At 48.1% G+C, this 12,590-nt stretch overlaps 1 protein-coding gene across 8 annotated transcripts in view; it reads left to right on the forward strand.

Moving 5' to 3' along the window:
• Window positions 1–6,619: 6,619 nt before the first annotated feature.
• Window positions 6,620–12,590, forward strand: part of EIF4ENIF1 (eukaryotic translation initiation factor 4E nuclear import factor 1) — a 55,975-nt gene continuing 50,004 nt past the window's right edge. For 3 of the 8 annotated variants that reach the window (XM_038007587.2, XM_038007588.2, XM_007975508.3), the window contains exons 1-2: window positions 6,702–6,847; window positions 7,797–7,919. In XM_038007587.2, coding sequence (XP_037863515.1) covers window positions 7,824–7,919 — 96 coding nt within the window. In that variant the 5' untranslated portion in view covers window positions 6,702–6,847; window positions 7,797–7,823. Of the gene's footprint in view, window positions 6,637–6,697; window positions 6,848–6,867; window positions 7,151–7,284; window positions 7,308–7,796; window positions 7,920–12,590 lie in introns of those variants that run through there. The other 5 variants (XM_007975509.3, XM_007975513.3, XM_007975511.3 and 2 more) reach the window with 4 other exon arrangements.

Consider the following 12,590-nt stretch of genomic DNA (forward strand, 5'->3'; position numbering starts at 1 on the left):
TGAGCCTCTTTGGCTTTTGGTTCACGGGGAGTGGAAACCGGAACCCGTGGAGTATGACCCGCCCATGCGTGTACCCGGCAGATTGCTACAACTTGCACTTGGAGGGGAGAAGTCCCATGGCCCCCGAATTAGAAATCCCAGGCTTATATCTTTTTTTAACCCTTCATTTGAACATGTAATTAATAAGCACTCCTTTTTGTTAAATTTTTTAATTTGGGGCGATCCTAATAAAAATAGGAGTGGGAGGGGTAAGTGGGACTTTTGAAATACTTTTTTACTGTGCTTTGTAAAACGTTTGAAAGCACGTGAGATTCCTGGTGCAGAGACTAAAAGCAGTAGTTACTTAAATACTTGAAAGATTTTACGCTAAAAACATGAGGAAAATTAACTTGTTGGGTGTCTCGGGCTTAGAATCACAGATAATTTGTATTTTTGCCCTATTTTCTACATGCTAATTTTTGCAATTAAAACATTTATTATTTATTTATCTATCTATTTTGAGAAGGAGACACCCTCTGTCGCCCAGGCTGCAGTGCAGTGGCATTATCTGGGCTTACTTCCACCTTCACCTCCCGGGTTCAAGCGTTTCTCCTGCCTCAGCCTCCCAGGCGCACACCACCACGCCTGGCTAATTTTTTTTTTTTTTTTTTTTTTTTTAAGAGAGACGGGTTTCACCATGTTGGCCAGGTGAGTCTCGAACTCCTGACCTCAAGTGATCCGCCCGCTTCAGCCTCCCAAAGTGCTGGGATTACAGGCGTGAGCTACCGCGCCCGGCCCTGAGGCGGATCACTTGAGGTCAGGAGTTCGAGACCAGCTTGGCCAATATGGTGAAACCCCGTCTCTACTAAAAATAAACAAACAAAAAAAAATTAGCCGGCCGTGGTAGTCCCAGCTACTGGGGAGGCTTAGGCAGGAGAATCGCTGGAATTCAGGAGGCAGAGGTTGCAGTGGGCTGCAATCGTGCCATTGCACTCCAGCCTGGGCAACAAGAGCAAAACTCTGTCTCAAAAACAAACAAACATATTTTAAAAGGAGTTCTACTTTCTCGGACATCAATGCCAGTGTTTTAGGGACAACTTTCATCTGAAGTTAATGTGGCCAAGTAGTTTTAAAATAAGTTAGTAAGCTTCAAGATTGTAATTAACAGTATAACTAACATATTCACTGTAATTTAGCCTAAGTACTTATATAATTATGTAGATTTATATAAATTACATATTTACGATAAGTCAATAAGCATTCTTTCTAGATGATTTGAGCTAATTTCCTAATGCTTTCTTCCTGTCATAGGCATTTACCATCCTCAGCTTTCACAAATTTAGGAGGGATGAAAGGCATTTCCATTTTGAGTTACAATGAAAATAATTAGTCTTGCCAGGAAAGATTAGAAGATAAGAGTATATAATAATAGCTAGGACAAGGACATCTTAGAGGCTGGGCACGGTGGCTCACACCTGTAATCTGAGCATTTTGGAACGCTGAGCCAGGAGAATTGCCTAAGCCCAGTAGTTCAAGACCAGCCTGCGCAACAGAGTGAGACCCCAATCTCTACAAAATATAAAAAATTTGACCAGGCGCAGTGGCTCACGCCTGTAATCCCAGGACTTTGAGAGGCCAAGGTGGGTGATCACTTGAGGTCAGGAGTTTGAGACCAGCCTGGCCGACGTGGTGAAACCCCACCTCTACTACTAAAAATACAAAAAGTAGCCAGGCGTGGAGGCACGACCCTGTAATCCCAGCTACTCGGGAGGTTGGGGCAGAAGAATCACTTGAACCTGGCGGGGACGGTTGCAGTGAGCCAAGATCCCGCCACTGCACTCCAGCCTGGGTGACAGAACAAGACTGTCTCGAAACAAACAGAAAAACTAAGGGTTACCCTTGGAGCAAGAAAAACTGAATATAGGAAAAAGCCCATTTAGAGAAGTGCAATCCAGCCTGCTGTGTGATGAGGCTGCTAAAAGGTCATGGCCTGGCATTAAGCTCTCTCACAGGTGCTCTCATGATTTCTGGGTTTTTAGTATTTTCTTCTTTTCTTTTCCTTTTTTTTCTTTTTTTTGAGACAAGAGTTTCACTTTTGTCCCTCAGGCTGGAGTGCAGTGGCGCGATCTCGGCTCACTGCAACCTCCACCTCCCGGGTTCAAGTGATTCTCCTGTTTCAGCCTCCCAAGTAGCTGGGATTACAGGCATGTGCCACCACGCCCAGCTAATTTTGTATTTTTAGTAGAGACGGGGTTTCGTCATGTTGGCCAGGCTGGTATAGAATTCCTGATCTCAAGTGATCCTCCCACCTAAGCCTCCCAAAGTGCTGGGATTATAGGCATGAGCCACCATGCCCGGTCAGTTTCTAGTATTTTCATTTGCTTCTCTGCTGTTCTTGGACTAATTTCCCTGACTGGCTGAACCTTTGAGACCCCTTATGCCAAACTTTGGGCCAACAATTTGGACCTAAACCAAGATCTTACACACACTTAGTAAAGAACTAAAATAATTTCCCTCTCAAAGAGCTTTCCCAAGCTGATATTTGAAAATTGGTTATTAGTTGCAGAAGGGGACATTTAGAATTACAAATTATTGGCCTGGCACGATGGCTCACACCTGTAATCCCAGCACTTTGGGAGGCCAAGGTGGGGGAATCACATGAGGTCAGGAGTTAAGACCAGCCTGGCCAACATGGGGAAACCCCATCTCTACTAAAAATACAAAAGTTAGTTGGGTGTGGTGGCACAGGCCTGTGGTCCCAGCTTCTTGGGAGGCTGAGGCATGAGAATTCCTTGAACTCAGGAGGTGGAGGTTGAGTGAGTCGAGATTGTGCCACTGCACTCTAGCCTGGGGGACAGAGCAAAACTCGGTCTCAAAAAATTACAAATTACAGACCGGGTGCGGTGGCTCACGCCTGTAATCACAGCACTTTGGGAGACCGAGGCGGGCAACTCATGAAGTCAGGAAATCGAGACCATCCTGGCTAACGCGGTGAAACCCTGGCTCTACTAAAAATACAAAAAATTAGCCGGGCGTGGTGGCGGGCGCCTGTAGTCCCAGCTACTCGGGAGGCTAAGGCAGGAGAATGGCCTGAGCCCAGGAGGCAGAGCTTTCTGTGAGCCAAGATTGCGCCACTGCACTCCAGCCTGGATGACAGAGCGAGGCTCCCTCTAAAAAAAAAAAAAAAAAAAAAAAAAAAAAAAAAAGGCCGGGCGCGGTGGCTCAAGCCTGTAATCCCAGCACTTTGGGAGGCCGAAGCGGGTGGATCACGAGGTCAGGAGATCGAGACCATCCTGGCTAACACGGTGAAACCCCATCTCTACTAAAAAATACAAAAAACTAGCCGGGCGTGGTGGCGGGCGCCTGTAGTCCCAGCTACTCGGAGGCTGAGGCAGGAGAATGGCGTGAACCCGGGAGGCGGAGCTTACAGTGAGCCGAGATCGGGCCACTGCACTCCAGCCTGGGTGACACAGTGAGACTCCGTCTCAAAAAAAAAAAAAAAAAAAATACAAAGTATCAGGCCGGGCATGGTGGCTCATGCCTGTAATCCCAGCACTTTGGGAGGCTGAGGTGGGTGTATCACGAGGTCAGGAGTTTGAGACCAGCCTGAGCAACATAGTGAAACTCTGTCTCTACTAAAATACAAAAATTAGCTGGGCGTGGTGGCACGCGCCTGTAATCCCAGTTACTCAGGAGGCTGAGGCAGGAGAATCTCTTGAACCCGGGAGGCAGAGGTTGCAGTGAGCCGAGATCACGCCATTGCACTCCAGCCTGGGCGATGCAGCGAGACTCTTTCTCAAACAAACAAACAAACAAACAAACAAATAAATAAATAATCCTGCCAAGGAGAGTAACATTCAAAAGCTACAATAAAACAAGAATTTGCAAGCATCTAGCTTTTGCCAGGCACAGGTGAAAGAAGTTTATGGAAGCCTCCCTTAGATTACCACCTTTTTTCCTAGGTAAGAAGTGAGACTTTGAGAGGTAAGAAATGAGTTGAGGCCAAGGTTCTACAAGACATTAAAGGAGCCTAGTGGAAAAAAAGTAGGTCCTAAGTAGGATAGACCAGAGGGCTCAGGATATTAGTTCCAGCTATCAAATCATGACAGCTGCAATGCCCTGGGCACTGATTTCATGTATGGCTTATGGTAGTTTAAAACATGCCTACACATTCCTTGACATTCCTCCCATATAGAGGTGGAGTCTAAGTTCCTTTGCCTTGAATATAGGGTAGCCATGCTGACTCTAAGGAACAGAATGTGGCACGTGACAGAACTGATTCCAAGGCTAGGTTAGGAAAGGCAATACAGCAACTATCATCTGGTTTTCTTGTTCATTCTCTGAACACTTGCCCTTAGAATCCAGTCATCATGTTTCAAGGAAGCTCAGGCCACAGGGAGAGGCCATGTCTAAGTGTTCCAGGGACAGCTCTAGTGGTCCCAGGTCCTAGCTGACAGCCACCATCAACCACCAGACATGTAAGCTTTTAGGGGACCCTAGGCCCCATCCTTTGGGCTGCCCCCACTGGTGCTGAATGGATCAGAAACCAGCTGGCCCAGCAGGAACCAGCCCATTTTGCAGATTTGAGAGCAAAATATAAATAATTCGTTTTAAGTCACTGAATTCTGGGGTGGTTTGTTACACAATAGTAGGTAACCAGAAACCCATAATTTCTGGATTTCTAGTAGTTTCTTTTTCAAGAAAGGTCAGGTCCGGTGGCTCATGCCTGTAATCCCAGTGCTTTTGGAGGCTGAGGCAGGAGGATTGCTTGAGGCCAGGAATTTGAGACCAGCCTGAGCAACATAGCAAGATCCTGTCTCTGCAAAAAATCGTTAAAAATTAGCTGGGTGTAGTGGCAGGAGCCTGTAGTTCCGGCTACTTGGGAGGCTGAGGCTGGAGCAGTGAGCTGTGATTGTGCTATTGCTTTCCAGTCTGGACGACAGAGCAAGACTCCATTTCCCCCCAAAATAAAATAACCAGAGCAGTGGTTTTAATGTTATCTTTAATTCCCTCTACAAGCCTGAAAAGTAGGTATACTGCGATCCCTTTCTGAAAAATGAGGAAAGGGAGATCCAGGTGGTGAAATGCCTGGCTCAGGTTTCACACTAATTGGCAGGGTCAGGATTTAGCAGCTTCAAAGAAAGCGCCTTCTCCACTACTCCAGGGAGTCTCTAAGACACTAAAGGGGATTAGACCTGTTTCCCACAGCTTTAGGAAGAATTTGGATTCCAAAAACAGCTTGATTTTTAAAATCATAAAAACACCTGCTGTATTATCACCTACAACGTGTCTCTGTATAGGCTTAAAAAGGCTCAGCAGCTTTATGGGTTATATAAGGCTTTTTACCCACCTTATTCTGTTTAATCTTAACTGCCCCATGAGCAGGTTATATCATCTTCCCAATTTCACAGGTAAAACTAAGGATAGATGGAAAGACTAACTCTCCATAGCCTGTAGGAGGTGGCAGAGATGAGAATGCAAACTCGGGCCTGATTGGCATGTGTTTCCCTCTGCCTCTTGCCTGCAAAAAAATAGTTGGTAAGAAACACACTTTATTCAGTAATACAAACGAAAAGAAAAAGGTTTTCTGTTGCCAAGATTCACAAGGGAGCCGAGTTAGTGGTCACTCACTGCTTAACACTCTAATTTCACAAGTGAAGAAAGTGAAGTTCCAACAAAATAGGCTTCTTGGAAGAAATGTAGACGTCGCTGTCCTTTAACGAGGAAAACTGCGTTCTCCTTCGCGCCTATGCATCCCTTTACACCAACGCTGCGAGTACCACAGGGCAGAAATGGGTGCTTGTGGTATTCCTGCACATAGGACCTCCTCCCCAGGACGGCAGTTACCCGCACTGCTCACATATTTGCATTTCTGTGGCCCCCTGTCAGCCGACTCTGCACTACGTGGTAAGCGCTTTACATTCGCCGTCTCATTTCCCCAACTCCACTCGCACTTCCCCTTTCCGTGCAGGCTAAGGACAGATTCAGGTTACGGGAGGGAAAGAACATTTCAATGAATGTCAGTCGCCTTTATCTCTATCAAAGCCAATCGTGACAAGTTTGTCTATTAATGCAGCAACCAGTACTGTCGCATAAGCCTCATAGATTTACAGAGAGGCCATTTTAGAAACACGACCGAAACTTAGCGAAGTCAGCTTTGCCCAAGATCACGCCACTCGCACAACAGCTGAGGTTCGAACCCGCACCGGGAAGGCTCGGAGGACCCCAATCTCCTATCTCAAATTCCCCACTGCCGAAGCCCCACGGTTCTCTGCCGATGCGAACCGTGCAAATACACGGGTGGTCGCGCCACACGCCGCGCTAGCCGCCAGCCCAGGCCCATCTCGCCGCCGCCTCCCCGGGAGAGTGTCGTGCCGCGAGTCTCCGGTCCCAAGTGCCGCCCGCTCTGCCCCGCAGTGCGCGTGGGAACGCGGTGGCGGCGGCCTCGGGGCTGCCCACGGCGACCGCCTGCGCGCACGGGAGCGGGCTTCTGCTGTCCCCGCCGCGGCCTCCTCCTCGCCACCACCGCCTCCCCACCGCCCGGCCCGCGCAGGGGCTGGCGTCCGGGGGGCGTGCGGCGATGCTTCTTTTCCGCCCGGCACCGCTGCAGCCACCTCACATCCGGGCGCGCGGCGGGGAAGGCGGCGCCGGGCCCGGGTGCGTGGAGGGAGTTATTAAGGGGGAGGGGGCCGAAGAGGAGGGGCGGAGGGCCGGGCTGCAGTTACGGCGGCTGAAGAGAGACAGCCCGAGCGGGTCGGGGTGGGGGCGCGAGAGCGAAGGCTGCGGGGAGCGGTGCTGGGACCAGCGCGGGCGGCTGGGAGGGGAGCGGCGGCCGAAGCAAAGGGCCGCCGAGCGGCGGAGGCACCGAGTAAGGGCCGGCGGCGGTGGCGGCTGGGTCCGGGGCACCGCGCGCCGGTGCTCGCGGATGTAGAAGGGGCGCGGGCGCATTGCTCCCGGGGTCGCGTGCGTGAGCGCGGGCGCCGGGGCGCCCGCAGAGGGTGAGCAGGAGCGCGAGGCCCGCAAGGCGGCCGGCGGGTAGCCGGCGGGCTGGCTGGGGGGGGACCGAGCCGCCGGGCCGGGGAGGACGGCTACGGGCCTGCGCCAGCTCCAGCTCGAAGCGCCCGGGCCGGGAGATTCGGCCTCCCTGCTCCCTGCGGCCGGCCGCCCCTCAGTGAGTACCGTCCCCGCCCTTCCTCCGAAGGAGGCCGCTGGGCCCGGGCCTGCGTGAGGGGCTGCGGGTTGGGGTCGCGGTCCGGGGAAGCCAAGTTTCGGAGCTGAAGCCGGTGCTCGCTCTTTCCTTGCCATCGGCGCCCCTGACATGGCCACAGGTGCGGCTGGCCGGGCGAGGGGCGCTCGGGCCCCGTCCCCAGTCCCTGATCCCCGGATAACAAGGGGCAGCTGGCGCCGTCCATTGGCAAGTGACAGGCACTTTACAACAGACTTCGCGGGTTCCCAGCCCAACCAGTCTTCTGCCTGCCCCCAGTCCGGGAAACTTCCCCACCAGTCTTGAAAGATCCCCCTGGGTGGCAGCTCCTAATCTTGGTTTCTCTTTGTATTAAAGCTGCTTAAAGGTTATATACCTTGAGTTGGGCACCTTCTGCTTTTTACCATGTTGATGCTTAGAATACTAGGAGAGATAACTGAGTACCAACGATTCTATCTCCGAGTTCTAATTTATAGCATAATTTTGGGATGGGGACTTATTTTTAACACGAGCTGTTTTAAGAGGTTAAAACGTTTCAGCCTCTGAAGAAACAGCCAAGATTTCTGAAAACTTACTGTTCTCGGTGACAATTTTGTGCCGATTTATCTTCCAGGTGCAGAGCATTGTAGACCAAGGAGCCATGGATAGGAGAAGTGTGGGTGAAACAGAAAATGGAGATGCTTTCCTTGACCTGAAGAAGCCACCTGCCTCCAAGTGCCCCCATCGCTATACAAAAGTAGGGTTTGCCACTAATGAAATAGTGTTTCTTTTTAGGTGGGGAAGTTAGTAACATTGTATAACCATTTAATTCCTATTAAGTGGTAATCTCCCTCTGACTCACTACATGGACTAAATATTAACTAAATTTAGTAGAGCATTACTTTGAACATTTTTCTGCAAGTGCAGATACCCAGAGTTTAAGCTGGAATTTGCTTTGAGAGGTTTTTAGGTGAAGGGAATGTAGGCTTAGATTTTTTTAAAATTGCAGATCCGTATACTTTGTAAGTTCTGTAACAGCTATGTAATTGCTATGTTATTGATTTACATACTGTACTCTGAGGATTAAAGCTCTAGGATGCGCCACAAAATTAGTGTCCTCTGTATTGATGTTTCCTTAAGAGGCAAATTCCCCATAGGAATGCTCTTGAGTGTGCTTGGTGGGGTAACTGGATTTTTCAATCCTATTTTTTTACTTTCTATTACAAATTGGATATGGACTCAAAAAAGTAAGGCTTCAGTCATATTTCCCCTAGCTGAAAACTGGAGATGTTTAAACTGCTTGTCCAGATAACTGCTTTTGGGAGAGAGAGGAAGTCATATTTATTAAAGATCTTGCTTCAGTACATGTCTTGTTGGCTACTGAATGTTTCTGAAGAGGCTGACAGGACTCGAATTGTAAATTCATTTCTCGGTCCCTAAAATGTATCAGGCTCGTTCCCATAAAACTTGCTTAACAGTGTTGAAGCAGTTGGGACATTGACGACAAGAACGGTTATATCCTAATTGGGCCCACATCCATATATCCTTAGTATGGACTTTGTAAAAAAATTTTTTATTTTATTAATTAATTTATTTATTTTGCACGCGACAGGGCCTCATTCTGTCGCCCAGGCTGGAGTGCAGTGGTGCGATCATGGCTCACTGCAGCCTGGACCTCCCGGGCTCAAGCCATGCTCCCGTCTCAAGTCTCCTGAGTAGCTGGGACCACAGGCGTACACCACTACGCTCGGCCAGTTTTTGTATTTTTTATGGAGATGGGAATTCGCCATGTTTCCCAGACAAACTCCTGGGCTCAAGCAATCCGCCCACCTTGGCCTCCCAAAGTGTTGGGATTACAGGGGTGAGCCACTGTGCCAGGCCTCAGTCATGGCTCTAACATGGCTAATTGTCCCTGGCTTCCTGGAATACTGACTGGTTAATGCTTTAAAGCCAGGCCTTGTTTATGTACTGGTGCACTACTCTTACCTACTTGATAAAGTATCAAATGCTGTCAGATTAATATTCATTTTCAGCACTGAAGAAAACTGCTGAAAGAGAAATGTTTTCAGGTGTAAAGCGTTCTTGGTTGATTGCTGTCTTAGGATGGTCTGTTTTGGCATGACAGCATGTGAGCTGATAGAAAACTTTTTCCACATTCAGATTTGGTCTTCCCAAATATGTCTTCCCAAATATATTTCTTTCAAACCCGAGAGTGTTTAGAGTAGTGTTTCACAACTTAGATTCGTTTCCTGAAATGGTGACAGGTGAATTCTTAATGGAGAAAAGCCATCAAATGAAGTGAAATGGAAATCTTCCAGTACTTATTTTTTTATTTTTGTTTTTATTTTTTCAGACAGAGTTTTTGCTCTTGTTGCCCAGGCTGGAGTGCAGTGGCACAATCTTGGATCACCACAACCTCCCCCTCCTGGGTTCAAGCGATTCTCCTGCCTCACCCTCCCGAGTAGCTGGGACTACAGGCATGCGCCACCATGCCCAGCTAATTTTTGTAGTTTTAATAGAGACGGGATCTCGCCATGTTGGCCAGGCTCATCTCAAAATCCTGACCTCAAGTGATTCACCTGCACTGGCCTCCCAAAGTGCTGGGATTACAGGTGTAAGCCACTGTGCCCAGCCCCCTTCCAGTACTTTTTGTTTTGTTTTGTTTTTTTTGAGCCGTAGTCTTGCTCTGTCGCCCAGACTGGAGTGTAGTGGCGTGATCTTGGCTCACTGCAACCTCTGCCTCCCTGGTTCAAGTGATTCTCCTGCCTCAGCCTCCCAAGTAGCTGGGACTACAGGCGCACGCTGCCACACCTAGCTAATTTTGTTTTTGTATTTTTTTTTATTTATTTATTTTTGAGACAGAGTTTCATTCTTGTCACCCAGGCTGGAGTGCAGTGGTGCTATCTCAGCTTACTGCAACCTCCGCCTCTGGGGTTCAAGTGATTCTGCTGCCTCAGCCTCCCAAGTAGCTGGGATTACAGGCATGCGCCACCACGCCCAGCTAATTTTTGTATTTTTAGTGGAGATGGGTTTTTGCCATGTTGGCTGGGCTGGTCTTGAACTCCTGACCTCAGGTGATCCAACTGCCTCAGCCCCCCAAAATGCTGGAATTACAGATGTGAGCCACTGTGCCTGGCCTATTTTTTTTATTTTTTATTTTTAGTAGGGATGGTTTTACTGTGTTGCTGGTGTCAAACTCCTGAGCTCAGGTGATCACCCACCTCGGCCTCCCAAAGTGCTGTGATTATAGGTGTGAGCCACCGAGCCCGGCCCCTTCCAGTACTTTATTATTATTATTATTATTATTACTATTGAGATGGAATTTCGCTCCTGCTGCTCAGACTGGAGTGCAATGGTGCGATCTCGGCTCACTGCAACCTCTGCCTCCCAGGTTCAACCGATTCTCCTGCCTCAGCCTCCCGAGTAGCTGGGATTACAGGCATGTACCACCACGCCCGGCTAATTTTGTATTTTTAGTAGAGACGAGGTTTCTCCATATTGGTCAGTTTGGTCTGGAACTCCTGACCTCAGGTGATCCACCTGCCTCGGCCTCCCATAGTACTGGGATCATAGGGGTGAGCCACCGCACCCAGCCTTTCCAGTACTTTTTGAACTAAAGTTCTAACCGGTTGTCTACTGGTAGAGTCCAGGCAGAGAGGCTTTTGAATCACTTTCACACACTGATCAGAGGTTAACATGTATATTTCGGCCAGGCGCGGTGGCTCATGCCTGTAATCTTAGCACTTTGGGAGGCCGAGGCGGGCGGATCACAAGGTCAGGAGATCGAGACCACAGTGAAACCCTGTATCTACTAAAAATGCAAAAAATTAGCCGGGCGCAGTAGTGGGCGCCTGTAGTCCCAGCTACTCAGGAGGCTGAGGCAGGAGAATGGCGTGAACCCAGGAGGCAGAGCTTGCAGTGAGCTGAGATCCGCCACCGCCCTCCAGCCTGGGGGACAGAGCGAGACTCCGTCTCAAAAAAAAAAAAAAAAGTATATTTCATCTTTGTGTATGTTTCTATCTTTATGCTTAAGTCATTTTTAGGAAGATAATTTCTCTTTCTTAGGGTAGGACTTATGTTTCTTTGCAGTAAAGATTAAGAACCTCAGTATTGTCCATTTTTGACAGTCCAACCTCAGAATTCTGTCATACTTAGATAAATGTGCCTTGAAGAACTGGTTAAAAGCATTTTTTAGCTTAATGACAGTGGAGCTTAGATTTAAGTCTTTTCTACCAAATTAATTGGAAATAGGTTTACTTTCTACTCTTAAGAGGATTTAGTTAATGACAATTTTAGGATAGTGTTTAGGCGGTGTTAGGGTGGTACTTTCATGTTTTTCAACACTCTAGTAATTTTATGCGGGACTTGGGGATAACGAAGTCTTCTCCCTTTAAAGAGAGCTTGAAATGATTATATGTTACTAGCGCTATAATAAATATGTTAGTTCCACAACTGGAATAATATTCAAACCATCCTTCTTCCTTTTCTACATACTGAGATCAAACTACTGGAATGAATAGACTAATGATGTTTCTGCCACTTCAAGTTCATGGGCTAGATCTGGAAGCAGTAAAGGGAAACTGTTCTCATTGGTGATTTTGAGGTGGAGTTTCGCTCTTGTTGCCCAGGCTGGAGTGCAATGGCGTGATCTTGGCTCACGGCAACCTCCGTCCCCCAGGTTCAAACTATTCTCTTGCCTCACCCTGCTGAGTAGCTGGGATTACAGGCATGTGCCACCACGCCCAGCTAATTTTTGTATTTTCAGTAGAGATAGAGTTTCTCCATGTTGGTCAGGTTGGTCTCGAACTCCCGACCTCAGGTGATCCGCCCACTTTGGCTTCCCGAAGTGCTAGGATTACAGGTGTGAGCCGGCCGGTGACTTTTTTTTTTTAATAGGTGGTGTATTCTGTGGAAACTTGTAGCTGTGTATGTTTACTTACAGGGTCAAAAAAAGACATTGGCCATATGAGAGGGCCCCTTAACCTTTGATCCTTCTTAGTTTAGTGTTCAGTTGCTTTCTGGGATAATGTTAGTAGTTTGTTGTTCAGAACTCGAAGCGTTTTTGTTTCTCCCCCATGAGTAGAAGTAGTACAGATGTTTTGGTCAGGTGCTTTTCAGGATAATGTACCAGAGTTTCCTTTTGTGCTAAGACATCTTTAGTTCAGCTTGTTTCTCAAATGTTAATATGCCTGAGGAATCATGTTTAGGCCTTGGGGAAGGAATTCTGAGTGGTAAGGAGGGGTGGACCTGAAGATTCTGCTTTTTAACCCACTCCCAAGTGGTGCACATGTTGCTGGTCCACTGACTATACTTTGAGTATCAAGGCTTTAGTCTTCCTTAGAGAACTTGATAAATGGTGTTGGTGGTGTCAAGTAACTCAGAGGATGCATAGTTGTTATTTGGGGTTCAGATGATGTTCATTGTGATT

This window comes from Chlorocebus sabaeus, chromosome 19, assembly GCF_047675955.1.
Source record: "Chlorocebus sabaeus isolate Y175 chromosome 19, mChlSab1.0.hap1, whole genome shotgun sequence".
Classification (NCBI taxonomy): Eukaryota; Metazoa; Chordata; class Mammalia; order Primates; family Cercopithecidae; genus Chlorocebus; species Chlorocebus sabaeus.